This window comes from Leptopilina heterotoma, unplaced genomic scaffold, assembly GCF_015476425.1.
Source record: "Leptopilina heterotoma isolate Lh14 unplaced genomic scaffold, ASM1547642v1 Lhet_19, whole genome shotgun sequence".
NCBI classification, from domain to species: domain Eukaryota; kingdom Metazoa; phylum Arthropoda; class Insecta; order Hymenoptera; family Figitidae; genus Leptopilina; species Leptopilina heterotoma.
The window spans coordinates 640,788-667,839 of record NW_025110908.1 but is presented as its reverse complement, the minus strand read 5'-3'; the positions used below and the strand labels follow the sequence as shown (position 1 = coordinate 667,839).

Sequence of the window (27,052 nt, the reverse complement as noted above, 5' to 3'; positions counted from 1 at the left end):
TTACATAATGTCGATAATTTCTTCTTCGATTTCCAACTTCGTCTCTTGATTTTCATCATTTTCATCATTTTCAACATTTTCAGCATTTTCAGCAGCAATCCATTGATTTTGTTCGGCTTCACTCGGTTTGCAATTTTTCTTGTGCTCCTTCAAATTATTCAACCATTTAAATTCCTTTAAACAAACATCACATTTAAAGGAGCATTTAAACTTTTGCCCTCGTCCACCTCCGACATTATCTCCTGGCAGTGGCTCCAGCATCACTTTACACTCCTTCCAACGTTTACTCATCACTTTCTTCCGACACATTTTATGATGACGTCTCAAATTTTTCAGCCAATTATAACTTTTTCCACACAATATACATTGATAGCGATCGAGGCATTTTTCTTTGACAACAATTGCTGGAATTGGTACATCGGACGTTGATGGACGTTCTTCTTCTTTCTTCTTTGCTGCTTGTGCCTTGGAATTTTCTCCTTGGGGATTTTCAAGAGCCAATTTTATCGGACAACGCTCCTGATGAACTTTTAATCCTTTCTTCCAACGATAGGCTTTACTGCAATAGGGACAGAGAAATTGTCGTTCGTCGCCATTTTCGTCGACGTAATGCACATCACCATCGCTTAAAATTGCTTGACTTAAAATTCGTCCACAATGAAAGACGTGACGTCGCAGACTTTTTAATTGTGGATACATTCGACCGCAACGATTACATGTGAAAGTTTGATTTTGATTTTTTTCCGCCGGGGTTATTTGTAGAGGATCTGCAACGGGATGTTCCCAAATATCTACAACATAAATTCAATTGTATTAGTTTTTTTTTATTTGGAATTTTTTTTTTTGCGAAACAATTTTTATTAAATATGGAACTATTTTTATTTTTCTGTAAAAATAGATGATATTTTTTATATTTTTTAGTATGTAATAATTTTGCAGAGAAATTATTTGAAACACAACTAAATTGTGAATGTACATTACGCAGAAGATTTACTTTTTACAAGAAATTATATTTTTATAATATTAATAGGCCTGCACTGGAAAAATAGAGGTGTTCTTTAATGTTTCATAAACTTTTGTCATTTCAGCAAATTTTCTTGAAAGTGTATTTATTTATTTATTATTACAAAGTAGAAAATAGTAAAAGAGGGCAAAAAAGTAGTGACGCCGGGAAAAAAAGACTCGCGCAGGCGCGTCAGCGGCTGCGCGCGTCTTTTTTCCCCGGCGTCTTACTCGCTTTCCTATTGGTAGAAATTGGCGCGCGAATTTAAAATACTTTAATATTAAAATTAAAATTAAATTAAAATTAAAATTTAAAATACTTTAATATTAAAATTAAAATTTAATTAAAATTTAAATTTAAAATACTTTAATAATAAAATTAAAATTAAATTAAAATTAAAATTTAAAATACTTTAATATTAAAAAATTTATTTAAGGTAAATATTTAGAATACTTTTCAAAGACCTTAGAAAGTCGTAGACTATTATTAATTATTAATTAAAGAATTCCAATATTATTCCAACTGAATATTAGGCGTAAAATAATTTAATAAAATTAATCCTGCAAAAATTGTGGAAATCCTGTAATTTCATATTTACGTCTATAAGATAAAATACATTTCTTTTTTTTTATTAGAAAATACGTTTTTAAGTAACAAAACACTTGTTTTTGCAGTGCAGTGAATTTCATATTCGAAAAATTCTTAACGTTCAAATGAACGAGTTAATAGGTATTATTAATAAAATTAATAAATTAACAATTAATAATATTAAAAAAGTTAATAAATTAACAAATTAATAATGTTAAGAAAATCAATAAATTATCAATTTTTAGTAATATTAAGAAAATTAACAAATTAATAATACACAGAATATTAAATTTTGTAAAAGTATTTTACAAATTAGGGAAAAAGTGCGACAAAGCGAAATTTTCATATAAAAAATACTAAACTTTAAAAAAAGTCATGTGAAATTCAGTATAATTATATCAAATATCAAGAATATTAATTAAATTCTAATATTATAATTTTACTAAACACAAAAGTTTTTCTAAAGTTTAGTATTATTTATATAAAAATTTCAAATAAATTTTATTTGGTTCAAAAATATGTATTTGGTACAAATAGATTTAATTTCTTTCAAATAAATGTTATTTGGTTCAAAAAAAATATTTGGTTCAAATAAATTTAATTAATTTCTTTCAAATTATTTTTTTTTTATTCAGAAAAATCTGATTTGGTTTGAAAAAGTTTTATTTGATTTAAAAAAAATTATGTTTGGTACAAATAAATTTGATTTCGTTCAAAGTTCAAACAAATTTGATTTGGTTCAGAAAAAATTTATTTGAATCAAAAAAATTTGATTTGGTTCAGAAAAAATATATTTGGTTAAAAAAAATTTTATTTGGTTCAAATACATTTAATTTCTTTCAAATAAAGGTTATTTGGTTAAAAATAACTTTGATTTGGTTCAAATAAATTTGATTTGATTCAGAAAAAATTTATGTGGTTCAATAAAATTTTATTTGGTTTAAAATAAATTTGATTTGACTCAAAAAAATTTGGTTTGGTTCAAAAAAAATTTATTTAGTACAAATAAAATTAATTTCTTTAAAATAAATTTTATTTGATTACAAAAAAAATCTATTTGGTTCAAATTTTAATTAACTTCATTCAAATTAATTTTTTTGATTAAAAAAAATTTGATTTGTTTAAAAAAAAATTTGATTTGGTTTAAAAAAATTTTATTTGGTTCAAATAAATTTAATTTCTTGCAAATAAAAGTTATTTGGTTGAAAATAACTTTGATTTGGTTCAAATAAATTTGATTTCTTTCAAATAAATTTTATTTGGTTTAAAATAAATTTGATTTGATTAAAAAAAAATTTTGATATAAAAAATACTAAACTTTGAAAAAACTTATGTGAAATTTAGTATAATTATATCAAATATGAAGAATATTAATTAAATTTTAATATTATAACTTTACTAAATTTCACAAAAGTTTTTTTAAAGTTTAGTATTTTTTATATCAAAATTTCTCTTCGTCGCCCTTTTTCCCCAATTTGTAAAATACTTTTAAAAAAATTTAATATAAATTCTCTCTTCGTGTATTAATAAATTTATGAATTAACAAATTAATCTTATTAATGAATTAATAATTAAAAAAAAAAAAAAAAAAAAAAAAAAAAAAAAAAAAAAATTGGCACCATATTAAAATAGAAAAAAAACATGATATTGTTTTTAATACGTGACCGAATATATTCTTATCGTAAAATTTGAAAGAGAAACAAATAAATTTCGGTCATTCGAACGTTGAGAAGGGACTAAAAGTATCTTACTTAAGCATAACAAAAAATTTGCACTACCAAATAATTAAATAAATCAATGTCTTATTCTAAAATGTATATTTCATTAAAAAAAATTAACATTAGTTACAAATTAAATTCTTAATAGTTATTATGTAAAATATATAATACTGTTTTAAATACATACACAGAAATTGAATTCGACGCGCGGTGAAGAAAGGGACACAAAAGAAGCGAAAAGTTTTAGGTTATGTTTGTCATCTCTTTCCTTGGAATATTATTTTTGTAAAAGGAAAAATAATTTTCATTGGAATATTAATTGTGCAAAAGAAAAAATAATTTTCATTGGACAATTTCGTACTTTTTTATTTCATTTAAATAATAATTTAATGAATAAAAAATGTAATTGTAAATTAAATATATTTAATTCACAATTCTTCTACTTTTTCAATTCTTTTTTTTTCTTTTCGAAAATATAATTGTAAATTAAATATATTTAATACAAGAAATATACTTGATTTACAATTAAATTGAAAAATTAATTTGTTAAATAAATTAAATTGTATTTAATTTATAATATATTAATTATAATTAGTTTACAATTATATTTTCGAAAATAAAGAAAAGAATTGAAAAAAAAGAAGAATAAAGATTTAAAAGGTACTTTGAATCGACAGTTAATAAAACACAACAAACATAACCTATAAAATTTTCCTCCCCGCGTACCTTTCTTCACCACTTGCCTAAAGTTTACAACTTTCCTTCTTTATAATCTTCAATATTTTTACTTTTTAAAAAAAATTTTTTTTTTAATTTGTAAACTATAAAATAATTTAAATTAAGTATTTTTTGTAAAATCTGTTCGATATTTTTTTTTGTTTAACTATTGTCATTTCTAACAGTGTTATGAAGTCTTCGCTGACAAGCCAAAATATGTGAATTTAGAACAAATTTATGTTTGAAACGTCTATTGCACAGGGGACAGACTTCACTGCCCAAAACACCACATTCTAAGCGTATATGACGACTGAGCGATGTGGTGGCTTTATAAATTTTTCCACATCGTGAACAAGAGAATTTTTTTTCTGAATTCCCGCTATTCATTTGTATCCAATTTTGCGATGAATGCTGCTTGTATGGTGATCTTTCCTGTGAAATATCTGAGAAATTCCACGATGCATCCTTCGACGATGAATCATTTATATCTTGCGGTGGGAATAAATTTGCCATTGGAAATTCTGAAATGGAAAATTATTTTCGAATCAGTACGGAAGGGAAAATGGGGAGAAAATAAAGAAACAAACAGAAACTTGCAGTTTTTAGAAGAGAAAATGAAATATTGCAATTATTCTTTTTTTTAGATAGAGATCTTTTATTATACAGATAGAGATCTTTTTAGAAATAGATTTTTATGTCTTAAAAATAAGGAGAAAATTAAAAAATTTATTGATAGCAATCTATTTGGGGATGGCATTAATAGGCAGCATTTATGTATATAAAAATGTTTGTAAATACATTTTTGCTGATAAATAAGAATACTTTATTCGTACGTCATACATACACTTTTTTTTGATTTTCTATTTTCTGCCTGTAAATTCTATACAGAAAAATTTGTCAAACTAGAATTGTAAATTATAATGGAATGTCGACGTTTAGCGTGAGATTGCAAATGATGTTTTCGTAGAAACTTCCTTCCACATAAGGTACAAATGTATGAGGGCATTTTCCCACAATCCAAACGAAGATGTTGATTCAGTGATGTTCGTAGTTTATAGGATTTACCACATCGGAAGCATATCCACAGTTTTTCTAAAAAAAATGATCGAAACATTTAGAAAATTCCATTTATTCCTAAAATCGTCTTTTTATTTTAGGATTTTAACAAAAATTTCTAAATTTTATTTTAATGATAAATATTTACTTACGGATTTGTTTTTTATTGTCATGTCCTTTAGGTACAAAAAGATATTAATCGCATTTCTGTTCGTAAAAGGAAAAAGAAATAATTTTACAAAAATTAAAGTTGATTGTATAAGTTTTATATAATTACAGGGCTCGAAGCAGTGAAAGTATTTAAAAATACGGACTTTACGGACCAAAAATTAAAAATTACGGACCATTTACGGACCAACTGACAAAAATAGAATCAGTCCGAATCAAATAAGAGAACATTTTACTTAAAACTAGAAATTCAATTTTTCATAATTATAAAACATGAAGAAATCGATAACTCCGAGTCTTCGACTCGGAGTCATCTATTTCTTCATGTTTTATAATAATTATAATAATTAAAATCAATTCAATTATTATTTTTAAGAATTTTTATCTAAAATTCTTCTTTACATCGATAATTTTTAATAATTTTCGAAAAAGTACTTTGACAATTTCCAAATAATTCATTTCTTTACAATATTCAATTTTAAAATTGAAAAATTGAAATTTCAATTATTCGTAAATTCTTTAATTAAATAAATATTAGAAAATAGAAACTAAAAATAATATTAAAAAAACTCAATATTAAACTTTTTCAAAAAAATTACTTACAAAATTCAATTATTTTTTTAAAATTCACGCTCCATTGCATCTAATATTCAATTATTATCTAAAATTTTAACTGAAATTCATTTTTATAAAATGAAAATCAATTTAGAAAAATTAAGTTAGAAAATTCTACTAGAATTCAATTATTTAAATACAAATTTAAATGCAAAAATGCAAATAAATAATTTATTGAATAATTGAATGTTTCTTCAAATTCAATTCTGGTAAAGAATTGTATCAACAAATTTTCAAATAATTGAATTCTATCAATGAATTTTAATAAAATTTTTAAGAATAATTACATTTTTCGAGAAATTCCATTAAAATTGTATTAAAAATAAATAAAATAAATAAAATAATTGAAATTCTGCATTGAATTTAATTCTTTATGAAAATATTTGAATTCTTGCAAAGAATTTTATTAAAATTTTCAAAAATAATTAAATTCTTGTAAAAAATTAATAATAGGAATTCAATTATTTTTAAAAGGTTTTAATAAAACTTTTTTTGATAGAAATTTAATTATTTTAAGGCAATTTTAAAAAAATGTTTCGATAGAATTCAATTATTTTAAAAATTTTAATGAAATTATTTGAAATAATTCAATTTATTATAATCTAAGATTTTAACTGAAATCTATTTTTAAATCAAATGTTTATGAGAAAATTCCACCAGAATTCAATTATTTAAATACAAATGAAATGCAAATAAATAATTTATTGAATAATTGAATGTTTCTTGGAATTGAATTCCTATTAAAAATTTTATCAACAAATTTTTAAATAATTAAATTCTTTGGACGAATTTTAATAAAATTTTTAAGAATTTTTTCGAGAAATTCGATTAAAATTCTATTGAAAATAATTGAATTCTCCTAAAAAGAATTTTATTACTTTTGAAAATAATTGAAATTTTGCAATGGATTTTATTAAAATTTTTGAAAATAATTGAAATTTTGCAATGGATTTTAGTAAAATTTTTGAAAATAATTGAATATTATTACTTTAGAAAATAATTGAATTCGTGTGATAAATATTGTTAATCATGAAAATAATTGAAATTTTTTTAATGAATTTTATTAAAATTTTTGAAAATAATTGAATTTTGTCGAAGAATTTTGCTAAATTTATTTATAAAGATAATTGAAATGTTGACAATGCTTTTTAGATTTTTTGAAAATAATTGAATTTCGAAGAAGAATTTTAATATTTCTAAAGATAATTGAAATTTTGACGAAAAGTTAAATAAAACTTTTGAACATATTATGTAATTGAATTTTTGCGAATTTTCGACATTTTAAATGGAATATAATTTTTTAACCGTAATTAGATTTGAAACAATTAATGTATTTTTTTACAAATCTAAGGCAGGTCAGTTGAACTAGAACTAATAATAGAATAGAAAATAAATTTACTGTACATAAGTAGTTTTATTTATTGTCAATAAAAATTTGGCATTATAAAAAGAAATCAAACACAGTCTCAATATGAGAAGAATGTAAAAATTTAACTTCAGATTTTTAACAAACCAGAAACAAAAAACGAGAAAGTAACAAAATAAACTTCAAACAGTTTTAAAGCATTTATGATAAACGTGATTTTTTGGCATAAAAGCAATTTTTTTTTTATTTAAAAACAAGTTTTTGTTTTAAATGAATAGTTTCTTTTAAATGAAAAGTTTTTTTAAATAAACAGTATTTTTAAATGAAAAAAATTTTTTTTCTTTAAACAGTTTGTTTTAAATGAAAAGCTTTTTTTTTAAATAAACAGTTTCTTTTAAATAAAAGAATTTTTCTAAAGAAACAGTTTCTTTTGAATGAAAATTTTTTTTTTAATAAACAGTTTGTTTTAAATGAAAACTTTTTTTTTGGGAGTAAAAAAAAAATTTAGAAGTTATTTAGCATATCGACTTAATAAACTATTTATTTCGTGTGAATTGCATCGATGCTTGTTTCTCAAGTGTTCCTTCAAATGATGCTTGTGACGAAATTTTCTTTGACAAATAGCGCAATTAAATTGTGGTTCAACGCCGCATTCAAATTTTAAATGAACATGGTATGTGCCTTTCCACTTGTAAGATTTACCACACGCATCACACACGTAGCGATCTGAAAATAAGAAAAAAAAATTTAATTAGTAAAATTTCTAATTAGTCTCCTCTTCTTATTGACATTTAAATTTAATAAATTTTGCATTTCAATAAATTTCACAGTATTTAATAACCAAATATACTGTTCTCGATTTATCGCAACATTTATCAAACACGCAAAAAAAAAAATTTTTTCATTTTTTTTTTATTCGTAGTTTCTTATCAGAAAAAAACATGCAATATTTTTTACAACACGAAAAAAAAATATTCACCTGGAACAGGTACAAATTTCACTAAATTAGTCAAATTTTTAGTTGATTTTTTTTATACTTTCGCTATTTTAGAGAAACTTATCACTGTTCCAGGTAGAACTTTTTTTCTCTAAAAAACATCGGTTTTTGTTTTTCTAAGTTTCTTTTAAGTAAAATTGATTTTCTCTAAATTGAAATTATAGTGAAAAATATTTGAAAACCGAACGTTTTGATTTTTTTGATGAATAAGCCAATGATATAATGAAAAGATATTATGAATATTTAAAAAAAAAAATTATTAACTATTTTTAGTTGATTTTTAGTAAAAATTTTGTTTTTTAAATTATATTTTATCTTCTGATGATGTCTTCAATCTTCAAATGATGATGTTGCCAAGCCCAGTTAAAGAAAGCATTGTAAAGTTATTTATAAATTAAAATATATTTATTCAAATAAAAATATACAATTAGCAAAAAGAAATTTATTTTTAAAAATTTAAGTAGTAATACAATGTGCGTGTAACTAGTAAAAATTAACAATTTTAAGGAATTTTGTATTTAACTAATTAATAAATTAAGTTTTTTTTTTTTTATTCTACAAGGTACATTTTCAAGGCACATGGAAAACTCATAGAGATATTAAAATAGGGGGCGTGACTTTGTATTAAAATGGTAGAAGAACGTTAGAACAATAAAAAGAGACAAATAGTGTTTTTAACGTCCCTTTTTCTGTTTTTGTTTCTTGGCGCATGCGCGATAGAAAAAGCAACTGCGCTTGCGCCACTCTTATTGGTGGAAAATAGTGGCGCAAGCGCAGTTGCGTCTAGTCATGCGCATGCGTCACTAGAGAGAGACAAAAGAGGGGACGTTACGTTCACTTTGTCTCTTTTTATCTGCTTGACGCTTTCACCTTTTCGTATAATCTCACGTCCTTTATTATTGTATTTCTATGGGAAAACTTTAACAATGACAAATATATCAAACGAAATCAAAAAAATATAAGCTTTTTAACTAAATTACTAAGAAAAGTCTTCTTCAATCTTCAGAGTTGAGCAACGTCGATATTATTAAAAGAACTCATTAAAGTGTTATTGTTAATTTTTTCTGACTTTCATTATCTATTTTTATTTTTTAACAATTTTTTAAAACAATTTTTGAACTCGTCAATTTTCTAAACTGAGGAAGTATTTCGAAAATAATTATTTCCTTTACTTGTAGATTTGCTAAAAAATATTTAGATAATAAATTTTTTCACTTGTAAATTTTCTAAATAAAAAATAAAAAAAAATAATTATTTCTTTTACTCTTAAATTATTTAAATTAGAAATATTTAGAAAATAATTTTTTTACTCTTACTAAATTACAAATATTTAGAAGATAATTTTTTTACTTGTGAATTTACTAAATAAAAAATATTTAGAAAATAATTATTTCGTTTACTCGTAAAATGTTATATACAAGAAATATTCCGAAAATAATTTTTTTTTTACTCCTAATTTTACTAAATAAAAAATATTTAGAAAATAATTATTATTGCGTTTACTCGTGAATTTTCTAAACAAGAAATATTTCGAAAATAATTATCTCTTTCACTCGTAAATTTTTTCAAACAAAAAATATTTCGCAAATAATTATTTCTTTTAGTCGTAAATTTTTTTTAAACAAGAAATATTTATGGAAAACAATTATTTCTTTTACTTGTAAATTCTCTAAAAAATAAATATTTCAAAAACAATTATTTCTTTTACTCGTAAATTTTCCAAATTAAAAATACATATTTCCAAAATAATTATTTCTTTCACTCGTAAATTCTTTAAAAAAGAAATATTTCAAAAACAATTATTTCTTTTACTCATAAATTTTCCAAATAAAAAAAATTCGAAAATAATTATTTTTCTAACTCAAAAAATATTTTAATAAAATAAAAATATTTTTAAAAAAAGTCTGAATGTAATTTAATCTCAAGACTTGGAATCACGTTTTCCTACTATAATACTAAAACGAAAAACACAACCAAAAAATAATGCTATCGAAATAAATTGCAAATAATAAAAGTCAGAAAAACAAATTCAAAACCAAAAAAAATAATATTATTCGAGAAATGTTAAACTTTATAATTATTTTGATCGGGATGAATTGTACTTAAGTGACGCTTGAAGCTTGATTTTTGTTTGAATTTTCTTCCACATATTTCACAAGTGTGTTGTGGTTCTTTATGACATTCTTCACGAATATGTCGGCTTAAAGAAACTTTCCATGAGTAGCCCTTCCCACAAAGTGGGCAGATGAAAGGATATTTTTGCTGACTGAGTGGATACAAAAATGGTAGTAGTTGAACTGAAAGCAAATTTTATTTTCTTTTGAAATCTTCATATTTTTCAAATTTTTAGCAAAAATATATTCAAAATTTTAATGCAACTCAAGTTTTCAATGTAATAAAATCAACTTAAACTCTAAACTAAAAAAATCAACTTAATAATAAAACTTATTCAATAAAATAAAAATATATTTAAACAATAAAAGTATTTTTTTTAATTAAAAATGAATAAAGAATTAATTAAAAGTCAATTAAAAATTAATTAAAATTCAATTAAAAATTAATTAAAAGTCAATTAAAAATTAATTAAAAGTCAATTGAAAATTAATTAAAAGTCAATTAAAAATTAATTAAAAGTCAACTAAAAGTTAATTAAAATCAATTAAAAGTTTTAATTAATTAAAAATTAATTTTAGAAGAAATTCAATACCAAAAGAAATTTTATGTGGGAGAAAAATCCACTCTCTGGAAAAAGAATAAAAAAGATAATTTATTGAGAATCTTCAGTTGAAGAGAAGGTGAAATCTGAAACAGACTAAATATTTTTAACACAAAGAGGAAAATTGTAATAATAAATCTTATGAATGGATTTAGTATTCAATTTTTATTTTACAATCCGATTATAAATCTAGTTTCGTACATTTCATAAACTAAATTCAACAATTTAATTTATTGCTCTAGAAACATTTGGCAGTTTTTTTTTTTAAATTTCTTCCTATAAATATGAACCAAAGTTTGTAAATTAAAGTCATGGAGAAGTTTTTAATTAAAAAAAAAAAATTATAAATTAAATTCACTAATTCAATTTAATAATTAAGAGGAAACAATTATTAATTTATTATTTTAGAAACAATTGAAATTTTTATAAAGTTTTCCCTATTGCTATAAACAAATTTTTCAAATTAAAGTCATGGAGTAGTTTTTAATTAAAAAAAAAAAATTATAAATTAAATTAAGAAAAAAATAATTAAGAGAAAACAATTATTAATTTATTACTTTAGAAACAATTGGAATTTTTATAAAGTTTTCCCTTTTGTTATAAACAAATTTTTTAAATTAAAGTCATGAATTGAAAAAATTATAAATATTTAAATGATTTGCAAAAATTAGAATGTGAAAGAAAAACTTAAATACGAAAAAAAATTAAAAATTTAGGTACATTTGATTAAATAGTGTCATTTGATTACTTTTTTTTTAATAAATATTTAAAATTTCAAATAAATCGAGACGATCATTTCAAATGATCATATTTCGAATAGTATTTGTATATATATTAAAGAATAATTTGCGCTAATTAACTCAGTCAATATTGAACTTGATTAGGAGTCGAGTGGGAAAAGTTGGAGTGTGTCGATACGGGTGTCATTTGATGTTTCGCCGACTTATGTTTAATTAAATGGTGTTTGTGCATAAAGCGATTGAGGCAAATGTCACAAGTGAATTGTGGTGTTTTTCCACATTCAATTCTCTGATGTTTCAAAAGTGACTCCTTCCATTTGTATCCCTTGCTGCAGACGTCGCAGAAAAATCGCCTGTTCACCTCTGGATTTTCATTTGCAGTGAATGTTCGACATGTAAAGTGATATAGATCCGATGAATACTGTCGATGTATTTTGAAACCTGAAATAGAAAGCACAATTTTTTGTTAGTGTTAGAAATGTTTTGAAAACAAATTTTGGAAAGCAAATTTTAAAAACAAGTTTTGAAAACAAATTTTGAAACACTGTTAACTTAAAAGTATCAAATTGATACTAAAAATTTGGATCAAATAAAAAATTGTTCCAAATTGCAACGAATTGATACTAAAAATTGGGATCAAATAAAAAATTGTTCCAAATAGCAACGAATTGATACTAAAAATTTGGACCAAATAAAAAACTGTTCCAAATTTTTGGCATTAAATTGATTCGCCTTAATATTAATTTGATACTTTCAGAAAAGTTGTGAATCAAATTTTGAAAACAAATTTTGTGCGCAAATTTTGGAAACGAATTTTGAAGACAAATTGTGTGAAAAAACAGATTTTTACATAAAAAGACAGTAGACATTACTTAACGTGAGGACATGTAGCACAGGAGGTTTCTGAAAAGTCAATTAATTAGGTTCTGCATTGACAGACATTTAATTGAGTTTTAAGATTTTAAACACAGTGAAAAGGGCAAATAATTGAAAAAAGCCAATTTTGTTAATTAACATTTTTTTTTATTTACATTTACTTCGACTTGAAGAATCTTTTTTTGAAAAAGAGTAAAATTATATTCAGATGTCCAATTTTTTCTTTCAATTTTTCAAGTCCAGTGTTTAAATTATATTGTGAACTGCAATACCTGCAAAAAATAAAAATAGTTAGTACAAAGAAATGTAAAAATCGTTCCTACAAAAAAAAAAATAGAAAAAATAGAAAAAAATGTTTTTTTTTAAATTTAAATAAATTTTTTTTTTTTAAATATGAAAGAAAATTGAGAAATAAGTTCACTCTTCAAACTTAATGTTCATTTACTTTTCTATAAAAGTTAAAAATAAATTTTCCAGTTTTGACATTAGAGAATTATTTTTAAAAAAATTATTTAGTTTCTTTTTCAAATTATTGTTAAAGCTTAAAAATGTTGGTCAACACTTTTTTTAACAACACTTTTTATTCGTTTTTTGTCTCAATTTTAAATCTGCAGAAAAACTAAAAAATAAAAAACAAACTAAAAAATAAATAAAAATTAAAAAAAAAATTAAATAAAAAAATTACAGGAGGAATTGCAAATAAATAAATCCGCAATTTTTGTCTTTCTGAACTTTATTTTGCTCTAAATAGAATACAAAGCTCTATACAATCACATTGTATATGAAACAAAAACAATATATCTGAAGAGTACTTTAACTCATTACTGTTTTACAATTTTGTTTTTTTTTGTTTTTTGTTTTTTTTGAATGTGAAATAAAATTTAAGTGGTACATTTTTTTGAATGGCAAATAAAATTTAAGTCGTACAATATTATTTTTGAAAACAGTAAAAACTGACAAAATACAATTATTAAAAAAAAATTTTTGTTCTATGTATATAAACAAAATACGTCGTCCTTTGTTAAAAGTTATTCAAAATTGCAAAATAAAGTAGAAAGATTATTTTTAGCGTAATTAATAATAATTTTCTATATAATATTACAATATAAAAGACAAAAATAGTCATCCGTTGGCAAATACATGGCGAAAAAAAAGTAAAATTACAAGCTTTTCTTTTACGTATGAGGCGCTGAGCAATTTATATTTGAACATTTAAAATAATACTATAAAGTTTTGTGAGTGGAAAAAAATTCTTAGACTTGTACTATATGTGTAAAAAAATTAAAAAGGCTAAGGAGATAAAGTAAAATGTAGGTATTTTTTAATTTTTGTAGAGTAAGTGACAAATTTACTGAAAGATAAAATTACACAAAAAATTGTTTGGAAGTATTTTCTCCCTGGCGAACGGAATTAAAATTAAAATTTATTTTTTTCAAACTGGAGTAAAATTCATATTGATTTTCTTCGAATTAAATTAAAATTCGAATTGATTTTCTTCAAACTGAATTAGAATTCGAATTTATTTTCTTCAAACTGAATTAAAATTCGAATTCGATTTTCTTCAAACTGAATTAAAATTCGAATTAATTTTTTTCAAACTGAATTAAAATCCAAAAATAATTTTTTTTTGTTAAACTGAATAAAAAAAAAATTTCGACAGAATCGAATCATTGAAATCGTGTCAAAAGAGTAAAAATTAAATACTAAAAACTAAAAAAAAGTAAAAGATAAGGTAAAAAACAATTAGTAAAGATAAAAATAAAAAAAGCATAAAAATAGACAGCATCTGAAGGAACATATTAAAAGTCTCACTAGAAAATAAATAAAAAATGGCAGTAGATCATTAGAACTTATGGACGTTGACAAATTATTTAATCGAGAAGTACAGAAAAATACTATTCTGTTAAGGAAGTTTTCTTTTTTTCTCAAACATAACAATCAAACTTCAAAAATCACCCGAGACAAAACAATTAAAAATTGCACCATTTCTTCCTTCTTTTCACGCATACAACGTTATTTACGTTTCCTTTAACAGAATTACAATTAAAAAAAAAAAAAAACAAATACTTCTGTACTTCTAAAGCTATTCGGGCAAAATGTCATACAATACTATATTTATTATAAAAAAAAATCGCTTACATGGACTTTTACTCAGCGCCTCTTTTTTATTTAGCCTAAAATCTAAGTTGTATCTGAAGGCACTTAATACAAGGCTCTCACATTTTTAATAATCTAAATGCTATCTTTTTCGTGAAAAATGGAAATGTTTTTTTTTGTCGTACAAGTGTCTCGTTTTTTTTTTCTTGCCTTACAAGTATAGAATAATATATATATAATAAAAAAGCAAATTTTTTTTTTTTAAATCGACATTAACGAATAACATAACTTCGGTTTGGGGAAAAATAGTCCTAAACATAACAAAAATTTCTGTATCATAATCTAGTAACATGGGTTTTCGTTTTGAAATTGTAGTTTCTTTTACAATTTTATTTTCTTCGTAAAAAAAAAAAAATTTTTTTAGAGCCAAGCTCTTTTTTATAAAACTGAAGTTACCGGACGTTTTTGTCGAGGTAAACTGAAATTTTCTTTGTCCAAAAAGAATAAGGAATTCCATATTCAAATTCATCGACCAAAAACATTCGTAACTTTAGTTTCATTCACGTTTTTCGTCCAGAAACAAATAAAAATAAATTTAAATACAATCAAAATATCTCAAAAAACATAATTCTTCAAACAATGTCAAATTTTTTTCATTATTCGCAAAATACGGTTAAAGTAAAAGTTTAAAAAAAAGTTTTAAAAAAAATGTAATAAAAAATTGTATCGTTAAAATAAAAAACAGAATGTAATTTTATCACATTTTTGTAAAGAAAGAAATAATGTTTTCTCGTTCATTTAATACGCAAATTTTTTTAAAATTCGTTACACGAATATAAATTCAGTTTTTAATATCACCATAAATGTTGTTTTTTTATAATATATTATAAATAAAATGCGACGATAAAAAAGATATTTTATCTAAATTTGGTGTTTTCGTCGTGAAAATTTCAAAAAAAAAGAAACAAAGAAATTATATTTTTTAACGCACCGGACTTTTTTTCGTTCTTTTCATTAATTTTTCAAATTGTTTAATTATTATATAATATATTTAATGATCATCCAACACCGAAAAAAATGAATTTTTTAACCGCCAATATCGCATTTTATAATTAGATTCCTAGATAAGCATAATTAATAAAGCCAGACTACAATGTCTTTAACTAATTGATAATTAAAAAAAAAAAGATACAATTAGAGGTTTACCTCAATTTGCTTACATTCTAATATCTCATTTTCCTTCCAGTATTTTATATTCTATTAAAGAATTTCTAATCTCAAGTTTTTAATAATTTTTCTTAATAATGTTTTTTAATAATTTCTTTTAATAATGTTTTTTAATGATTTTTAATAATATCTCTTAATAATGTTTTCTTAATGTTTTTTAATGATTTTTAATAATGTTCTATCAATAATGTTCTTTTAATAATATTTTTTTTAATAATCTTTTTAATAATGTTTTTTAATAATTCTTTTAATAATGTTTTTTAATAATCTTTTAATAATGTTTCTTTAATAATCTTTTAATAATCTTTTAATAATGTTTTGTAATAATGTTTTAAATAATTTTTTAATGTTTTTTTAAATAATTTTTTAATGTTTTTAATAAATTTTTAAATGTCTTTTAATAATGTATTTTCAAGGCACGTGTATTTCAAAAGACGTCTTGAATGTTCAAATAAATATTCTATAAAATGTTTTAAAATCTCTGTTAGTTGTATAATCGAAATATTAGTTTCTAGTCAAAAAAAAATATTGTGTAGAATTTTACTAGAACGATTCTAGTAAATATTAGGTGGAAATTACAAAATTATTTTTTTGCTGAATATTTTTTGATAGATGTTAATTAATTTTTTCACTATTTTAATTAATATATTCAGAAATGAATTTTTCTTCTTTTGAATTTTGCGCCCTTTTAGTTCATTAAACAGCCGCCTAGACGGCATGAAAATTCTCTCACAAACGAAGTGAAGCAAATTTAATTTCAATAATTATAATGAATCTCAGTGTTGATAGAAAATTATTATCTTTTCAGTTATAAAGTGAATAATATTATAAATTACAATAATAAATATACTGTAAATAATTCTTAATGATTTTTTAATAATTTCTTAATAATGAATAAAATTAGAGAAAATCAAATGTAGGAAAAAATATATTTTTTTATTTAATATATTTTTTTTTACTTTTTCAAATTTTATTCATTAATAAGAAATTACTGTACTTATGTTGAACTATTTTTTTCAAAAACATAACTTTATTTTATTTTCTTTAAGATTTTTATCAATTAATAAGAATTATTTACAATTTATTTATTAGTTTATATTCTTAATTAAAATGTTATTTTACAACAGGAACTCTTTCTTCTTCTTTTTAAAGAAGTTTGTAGGCGATGATTCATTCCGCTTGTGAGAGAATTTTCACGCCGTCTGGGCGGCAGTTTTGTCAACTAAATTGGCGCGAAATTCAAAAACAGAAAAAATTAATATTATTAATATTAGTAATATATAATTAATTTATATCTATTGAAAGAATTTAATCTGATAAACAATTTAAATCTATTAATAAAATTGAGTCTATTAGAAAATAAAAAAAATATCTAGGTATTTAAAAATAATTTTAAAAAAAGGAAATTAAAAATTTCTATTGAATTATTTTCGCAGAATTCTATAGTGTTAACTAATTAACTTTTATTAATTTTTAAAGAACTTTTATGTAGAATAATTTTTCAGAATCCCTCTGGTAAAATTCTATAGAATTTTTTTTTTGATTCGATCATCGCATTTTTTTTCTTATTTAAAATTAATAAAGCTTTTTTCGATAAAAAAAATGTCACTTTTTTAAAGATTTCTATAAAAAATTCAAAATTCACTATATAAAAATCTGTAGAAAAAGGAGGTGCACTGGAAGAAATGTCTAATTTGTTATTTACTATTCTTATAGTAGTCTAATAATCTCCATTTGGATGATATAATTATCGAGCGATATAAATTTGATTATAAATCGCTGCAATTAGACGTTTTTTTAAGGCCTTCACGAGGCACTTACGTGTTTTTTTATGTCTTCAAGATATCCTATTTAGTATTTTTTTTTTTAATAATTATAAACAATATATTGTTTATAAATTTCTATCGCTTTCAAAAAGAAATTTTTTTTTCTCCTTCTAAAATATAATTTTTTTTCATCATTAAAAAAAAATGAGAATATTTACCTATATGAGGATATTTTAAAGAAGCTTTTCTATCACTTAATGATTATATAATTATATAAAAAAAACAAGATGGCGTAGAACTAAGATAATCTTAATCTAACAATCTTCGCACTGAGACTTTTTTTTCCTTAAAAATTATAATGAGTAGTTTTTCTATTTCATAAAAATATGGTCTATAAAATAAAAAAAAAAAAATTGGACGTTTGTGTCATATAGAAATTATGGGGGGGGGGGGGTGAGAAAAATGTCCAGAAGCATAAGGAGAGTATTTTTCTTTTCTATTGTATTTTTTTTATGTGTAGATATATAAATAGATTTTTCTATAATATATATTTTTACGGTGGTATTTTGAGGATATAAGACTACTTAGTTTAATATAATACATTTGTTGTACAGCCCTAGGGAATATCTTGCAGTCCATCATCAATGAGATTTGATGATTTTGATTCTTTGTAACTATAGTAGGATTTCAAGCGTAAAAAATATCGACAGTATAACAATACTAGTTATTAAATTAATACTTTTTTTAGCTTTCTGGACATTTTTCTTTTTCTATTGATTAATTGATTTTCATCGATCCAAAATTTGCGATTAAAAATTGTTATCTATAATTGTATGAAACAGTCTTTTGTTCCAAGTCTTTTTTTTTTTTTTGTTTTTCTTGACTTAGAATGGAAATGATTCGGGTTTTATTTATTTGCTATAAAATAGTTTTCTCGATGTAGTACTAAAAAAGCTTCGACTCTATTATAAAAATATAACTAAATGCATTATTTAGGAATCACTCGTTTCTTGTATATATGACAGTCTGAGAAGTGAGAATCACAAAATTAATATATGTCTTGTTCATATAAACCTAACTATAGCTTTAAAATAATAAAATACCTATTTATAATAATCTGTAGAAAAATATGCTTAATCTCTATATTCATTCGTGTTTGCTTCGTTGAGAATTTTGTACTGGAAGAAAAATCTCGATGAAAATTGTATGGAAAATTGTAAAAAAAATTCTAAATTGTAAAAATAATTGTTGATATTAATCTTAATTGTATTCTACATTTTTTTGTTTTGTTTTTACAAATCTATGTTTGCAGAAAATATTTCTGTACAAAATAAAGACTTTTTTGTAGTTCTCAAGATTTTTGTTCCCAGAATAAAATTCTCCTAGTTTGCAACTTGGATCGATGAAAAAAATCTTTTCTTAACTGGTAGTTTGATTACCTATAGTAGTTATTAAAAATCGGATTTTTTTTTCTTTTCGTAATTTCTGAATTTGTGAATTTGTGAATTTTTAATTCACAAGACGTCCAATGCAATGTAAACACCTCTTTCATAGCTTCTGCTAAGAATTTCACAATTATTCCTGTCTGAAAGATTTGTCACAAATTTTTAGATTAAAAAAAAAAAACTCGGGGTGATCTTTTCTAATTTTTACAAATACGAATATATAATATACTTAAATATCTAATCAATATTTATATATGTATATAACTTATGCAATTAATTCATTGCAAAAATTAAAATAAAAAAAAATGCAGATTAAAAATTTGCATTTTAAGGCACGATGATATTTTTTTTTCAATTTAGTTTAAAGTTTATTAATAAAAAAAGATTTAAAAATAAAAAAAAATTTGTTGGTCTAATTATAAAAACTATATTTTAATATAGATATATTATTAATTTTAATTTTTTTTTTTAAAAACAATACGATAACAAAGTATCACTCATAAGATCCTTCTTCATAATAAAGCTACTCAATTCTTGTTCCATTTATCACAGATCCATTCCGTTTAGTTTCATTATTTAAATAAATAGAAATTTTCCTCAATTGTCTTAAATTAGTAATAGCGAAATTTTAATTTATAAATTTTCTTTCATCGTGCCTATTTTTATATTCTTCAATATATTTTAGCCTAATCAATTTTTAAAATATGGAAAATAAATTGGGTTATTTTTAAATAACCCATACGATATTGTTAAAGGGTTAATTTTTAATATCAAGATATTCGAAATTTAATTTGGAAAAATTAGAATTTTTCAAATCTTCTTAGATTTTAGACTCCTTCAATTTTGAGTTGATTTTCAAAAAGAGAGAAAGAGACTAAATTTTTTTTCTTTCTCATTTTTAAAAACGAGTTTTTGAATTAATTTTTTACCCTTTTTTTGAGATTACTCAAAGGATTAGATTTTTTTTTTAATCTTTCTGAAAATTATAGATTTTCAATTGAATTGAAAAACAATTTTTCTACCTTTTTTTTAATAGGTAGGATTTTTAGATTACCCCGAGTGGACAATATTAAAAAAATGTAGCTCCGACATAAATATTGTGCTCTCTTTTTCGAATATAAACTACAAGAATATAGTTATAGAGAAATTGAAAAAAACGTTTAAAATATTTAAAAATTGAAAAAGAGGACAATTATTTTATTTTTCTACTTTTCTGTATATCGAAACGAGGAGAGAAAAGGATTTTTGTAAATCTTTTTCCTCTTTTCATCACTTATACGAATTTTCATTTATCAAAGAAGTGAATTTTTCTTTTTTCTATAGAAAATTTTTTAGAAAAACATTTTATGGAAAATTCTTGGAAAATTAAAATTTTGTAATGATTTTACAAAAATTTATAAAGATTTTATAAGGATTTCTTAAAGATTTATAAAGATTTTTAAAAATTTATAAAGATTTTGTAATGAAATTACAAAGATTTATAAAGATTTTATAAAAATTTATAAAAAATTATAAAGATACTGTAATGAATTTACAAAATTTTATAAAGATTTATAAAGATTTAATAAAAGATCATGAATATTTATATAGAGATTTCTTAAAGATTTATAAAGATTTTATAAAACTTTATAAAGATTTAGAAAGATTTTTAAAAATTCATAAAGATTTTGTAATAAATTTACAAAATTTTTTAAAGATTTTTAAAGATTTTTAAAATTTTATAAAGATTTTGTAATGAATTTACAAAAATTTATAAAGATTTATAAAGATTTTATAAAAATTTTTGAATATTTATAAAGATTTCTTACAGATTTATAAAGATTTTATAAAGATTTAAAAAAATTTATAAAAATTGATAAAGATTTTAGAAAGATTTATAAAGATTTATAAATATTTTATAAAAATTTATGAATATTTATAAAGATTTCTTAAAGATTTATAAAAATTTTACAAAAATTTATAAAGATTTAGAAAGAGTTTTAAAAATTTGTAAAGATTTTGTAATTAATTTACAAAAATTTATACAGTTTTATAAAGACTTTAGAAATTCTATAAAAATTTATAAATATTTATAAAGATTTTAAAAAGTTTATAAAGATTTATAAGGATATATAAAGATTTATAAAGATTTTAAAAAATTTATAAAGATTTAGAAAGATTTTGTAATGAATTTACAAAATTTTTTAAAGATTTATGAAGATTTTGTAATGAATTTTCAAAAATTTTTAAAGATTTATAAATATTTAAAAAAATTTATAAAAATTTATGAATATTTATAAAGATTTATAATGATTTTAAAAAATGTATAAAGATTTTGTAATAAATTTACAAAAATTTATAAAGATTTTTTAAAAATTTATAAAGATTTAGAAAGATTTTTAAAAATTTATAAATATTGAATAAAGATTTCTATGATCCACAAGTCTTGAACGTGCAAATAATCGAAATATTTTTTATAAATATTTTGATTATTTTTAATATTTTGAAATATTTTTTTGGAAAATTTGAAATTTTTTTTAATGAATATTTTTTATGAAAAATATTTTCATAATTGCAATAAAAATTAAAAACCAATTTTACATTTAGAAACTTGACAATTAATTTTTTTTTATAGAAACACAAAATTATTGCAATAAAAAATTAATTTGAACGAGAAATAAATAAATTTCGTTTATTCGAACGTTGAGAACTTTAGGAAAATGATTTAAAAATTATAAAGATTTTATTAAAAAAAAGGAAAAGAAATCGTAAGATTTCTTTTTATTTTTTGTAATAAAATCTTTATAATTTAAAGAAAAAGGATAAGAAGTCGTAAGAATTCTTTTTTTTTTTTGTAAAAAATAAAAAATCGAAAAATTGTTTTCTTTTTTTTAATAAAATCTTTATAATTTAAACGAAAAAGATAAGAAATCGTAAGATTTCTTTTTATTTTTTGTAATAAAATCTTTATAATTTAAAGAAAAAGGAAAAGAAGTCGTAAGATTTCTTTTTTTTTGTAAAAAATAAAAAATCGAAAAATTGTTTTCTTTTTTTTTAATAAAATCTTTATAATTAAAAAAAAAGGATAAGAAATCGTAAGATTTCTTTTTATTTTCATTTATAAAATCTTTATAATTTAAAGAAAAAGGATAAGAAATCGTTAGATTTCTTCTTTTTTTTGGTAAAAATTTTTTTTTTGCATCTTTCATAAAAGATAAAAATAAAAAAAATATTTCTATAAAAAAATCCAATCTTCACTTCTCGCAGTAAAAGAAAATTTCGAAATCAGTGAATATCTAATTAAAAAACCAAAAAAAAATGTCTAAACATTTTTTTTTCTTTTTTGGATATTAAATTTTTTGTAAAATTTACGAAGCTCTTCTTCTATAAATGACTTATATCATTTGATGATGATAGGGATTTTGTGATGGGATTTTTTTTTTTTTTTTGACGAAAAATTATACCAGTTCCTGCTTGTAGAGTTTTTCTTTGTGCATACGCTCCATGTGACGGGCGATGTGCATTTTTTGTTTCGCCTTGTAACTGCAGTGAGGACAGTGAAATTGCGGTGGTCGGCCGCACTCCCATTTTTGATGATTTCGAAGGCTGCTCTTCAATTTATAGACCCTGCCACAGGCCTGACAGCTGAACCCCTCGGGATTTGTTGGCGATAAGCTCAATCCTTTGCCCAAACTCGATGTCGATCGCCACATTATTGATGGCACCGCAGCCAATCTTTGAATAGCCGCTGCCCATTTTAAACTTGTGATACTCAAATCCTCAGCTGGAACACAAGATTCCAGTTTTTGTTAATTTTTTTTTTTGTTTTTTAAAATAAAACTTTTTACTATTTAAAAAATTTGAAAATAATTTAAATAGTAGAAATTTAAAAAAAAATTACTATTTAAAGGCCTTTGAATCATTATAAAGTGACCATTTGTGTAAAGTGTAAAGTTTGTGAAAAAAAAATTCTAATTTCTATAATTTCGTAATGAGAATTTTTATATTTTTCACAATGATTCAAAAGCCCTTAAAAAAAATTTCTTTTACCCGAAAAAAAATTTCTGGAAAATAAAGAATTTATTTAAATTTAAAGCGAATCCCAAGTTAATTTTTTTTTTTGCATTCCAATATAGGGAGGAAAAAAATTTTTTTTTTTAAGGCTACTAATTGGAAATAATTTTGAGTTTCTAATTGTGCATGCTTGTGTGTTGATTTAAGGTGAATAGAAAAGAATTTTAAAAAATACCAGCTTTTTTAAAAATAATTTTTATTAGTCAATTTTTAAAGTCTTTTTTTTAAATTTAAATCATTCTATTTAAAAATAGTTTGAAAACGACCCCCCCCCTGTAATGAACTACCCCTCCTCCAAATGCAAGGCACTTTTCAAGTAATTAGATTTTTTTTATTTGAATTTTCCAGGAATTATTCACGAAATAATATTTTTTATTTAATTAAACCAAATTGCACTAAAAAAATTTGATTCAAATAACCGATTACTTATCTATTATTAAATAAATTGTATTTGAATCAATAATTACAGTAAATCATGTAAATATAATTTAATTCACTTAAAATATAATTCATTTGATACAAATAAATATTTATTTGACAAGTAATCGTTTATTTAAATGAAGTTAATTTTTTTCAGTTTATATTTTTTTATCAGCAGTATTAAAAAATTTTTTTTTTGAATAATCATAAGAAGAATGGTTTTTTTGAAATTAAATAAAATAAGAGAAACAAAATTTGAAGAATAAAATTTTCAATTTCTTTAAATACATTATTTTATAGATTTTAATTAAATTCTTGTCAAAATAATTTTTATTACTATGGAAATTATTAAAATTATTATAGAAATTACTAAAAAAAAATGATAAAAATTACTAAAAAAAATGATAAAAATTACTAAAAAAATTATAAAAATTACTAAAAAAAATTATGAAAATATTCTATTTTTATTCCTGTATAGAGATTATGACAGAAAATTTAAATTCAAATTCAAAATTGTTATTTTAAGAAATAAAATATATTTTACAAGCATTATTGAGAATTCTTTTTCAAAATTGATATAAAAAATATAGTTTAGTTTTATTGAACAGAAGATGTAATAATTTCAAAAATGCCTTGCAATGATTTTTTTTTTTAAATAAAATACCCAATATAAAAAAAAATAAATATTTTTTTCATGTAGTTTTGAAATCTTTTATAAAATTTTAATTTGGAAAAATTTGGAAAAAAAATTTTCCTAAAGCATGCCTACTTTTCTATGCAATTTTGAGAAAATAAAAAAAAGTTCGTCTGAAAAAAATCTGATTAAACTTGAGTAGAAATACAAAAAGATATTTCATTAATTTCATTAATAATTATGATCAAAATATAGTTTTTTAATTTAAAAAAAACTATTTTCGGTATTAAATTTAAAATAACGATAAAATTTTGAAAAAGGATCATAAAATCCCAAATTAATGATGATTATACTAGGAAAGACCGGGAAAAAAGGTATTTTTTATTTTTTTGAAAATACATTATTGGTAATATTTTTCAATTATCACAAGTTACAATAATTAAGAAACAGTAGAACATTTTTTTATTTTTATTTATTTTTTTTAATTTATTGTTTTATTTATTTTTTCCTGTTGCCCTTTTTTCAGAAGAAATCCAGATAGATTCAAAAAAAAAAGGGCGGGGATTATTTTTAAATCAAGTCAATTTTTTACATTATGGAAAAGAAAAATATACTCTAAATTTTCAAAGTTCATTTATTTTTTTTTTGTGGGATTTCTTATTTTATAAAAATGACTCCAAATTTTGTCCTGACGTATTTTTTTAAATTCTTAATACGAAATCGACATTTCGTTTGAACTTTCGATCCTTGGTGAATTTTCCATAAATCCAATTTGATATTCACATCTGAAAAATAAAAATACAATTAGTTGTGTTCTAAAAAACGTAATATGTTTAAAAAATAAAAAATTACACTGTGAAATAATTTATTTTCAAAATTAAGAAAATATAAACTTAGCATCTATTTCAGAATATTTTATATTTATACTTAAATTTAGTAAATACTATCCTTAAAATAGGGATATATTCTCAGTGTATTTAGTATAATTTACTAAATCGAAGAGTATTTTTTACTAAATATTAAGAATATAATTTTTCACTTTAAAAAATAAATAATATACTAAATTTAGAAAGTCTAAAACAATTATAAAATATTCAGAAATAGATGCACGAAGAAAAAAAGGTTATTTAAACCAAATTAAGCAAATAAAATTATATTTTTCTTAAAAGCCTGAAATTATTATTTTTAAATAAAAATTTTATTCGACATAAATATAACTTTTATTTTGAATCAAATAAACGTTTATTTCGAACCAAATAAAATTTGATTTTGAATCAAATAAAATTTTATTTCAAACCAAATAAACGTTTATTTCGAACCAAATAAAATTTTATTTTGAACCAATAATAAAATTTTATTTTGAACCAAATAAAAATTTATTTCGGACAAAATAAAAATTTATTTAAAACAAATAAAAAGTCTAGTTGGCTTTGAGACAAATAGATATTTTTTCTATGTTTGCTAAGTATATTTTCTTAATTTCACAATAAATTTTTTTTCAGTGAACAAATTATGAGATTGCAGAAAATAATGAAACAAATATGAGACAAATAGTGCATTTATTTTACTCAAATAGAATACATTTTTATTGCTGACATAATATACAATTGTTATATATTTTCAGTGATTTTCACTTTACAATTTGATATGATTTTTGCGCTTTTATTACCATTTGATAAAAAATCATTTTTTTTTACTTTTAGTATGAAAACTTATTATTTTAGAAACTATAAATATTTACAGAAACTAAGCATTATATTCTCAATTTCTGATTTTATAATTTTCTTATTTTTATGAGCCTAAAACTAGTTCTGAACATTCAAATGAACGAAATATATTTTTTCTTCCTCGAATCAAATTTTTATTAGGTACAATAATTTTATATCTTGTACTTTGTACAACCGTCAAAATAAATTTACTGTAACATTTCTAAAAGTAAACTAAATTTTTGCTTGAATTTTTTTAAAACAAAAATCAGTAACTGCAATCTGTAATTTATGAAAGTATTTTTAATAGGAAATTATTCCTTCATTTGAATGTTCATTAATTGATCAATTTTTTTAGATACTATTATAAATGTTTTAAAATTTTAGTATTAAAAAGTTACTACCATTACACTGAGAAAATTTTTCTTTTAATTCAAAAATATGTCGTTAACCAAAAAAATATGTTTGAATTAAACGTATTTTAAATTAAAAATTTTTTTATTTTATTTAAATTTAATTTAATTGAATTAAATGTAATTTTTTTATTAAATCGAACTCATTATTTATTGAATCAAAATTATTACATTTAATTCAAAAATAATTTTTGGTTGACTGTATAACAAAGATAATTAAGTTTGATTCAAATATATTTATTTCCCAGTGTATTAAAAATAATAAACTATAAGAGGAACAGAGGGAACTAAAATATTTAAAGAAAACTTTTCATTTTTAATTCATGATTCTATTTTCTTTTCAAATTATTTGGCTTCTTTGTGCTTCACTCATTAGCCTATGACAATAAATTTTGCAATTTGAGGATTCAATGCAATTTTTAAAAAGAACAGAAAAATTACTGTTTGGTACCGAAGAGAAGGAAATATATTTTTTTTTCTTAAACATTAGTAAAAATATTATACTTATCCAAACACTTTGCAAAAATTGTTATAGAAACACGAAACACATTTTTTTATAGACATACATTAATTATATGATAATTACATAATTATATTATAATTACACAATTATATGATAATTACATAATTATATTATAATTACACAATTATATGATAATTACATAATTATATTATAATTACATAATTATATTATACGTTTTAAAAATAGATATATATTTAGAAATACCCAT

The 27,052-nt window shown here is 21.4% G+C and overlaps 1 protein-coding gene across 1 annotated transcript; it reads right to left on the bottom strand.

Moving 5' to 3' along the window:
- LOC122500621 (zinc finger protein 337-like) lies at positions 1 to 27,052 on the bottom strand. Its single transcript, XM_043609632.1, has 8 exons — positions 27,049 to 27,052; positions 22,574 to 22,858; positions 11,940 to 12,125; positions 10,331 to 10,525; positions 7,760 to 7,957; positions 4,930 to 5,118; positions 4,233 to 4,547; positions 1 to 791 (listed from the first exon to the last, which is right to left on the bottom strand). Exons 1-8 carry the CDS (start codon positions 27,050 to 27,052, stop codon positions 1 to 3), a joined length of 2,163 nt encoding a protein of 720 aa, XP_043465567.1.

Excerpts from the sequence above, each read along its gene's own strand:
- LOC122500621 (XM_043609632.1), bottom strand. Across the intron at positions 5,119-7,759 it reads CGAAATAAATAGTTTATTAA|AAAAACTGTGGATATGCTTC; the intron begins GTCGATATGCTA and ends CATTTTTTTTAG. Across the intron at positions 4,548-4,929 it reads CATTATAATTTACAATTCTA|AATTTCCAATGGCAAATTTA; the intron begins GTTTGACAAATT and ends TTTCCATTTCAG.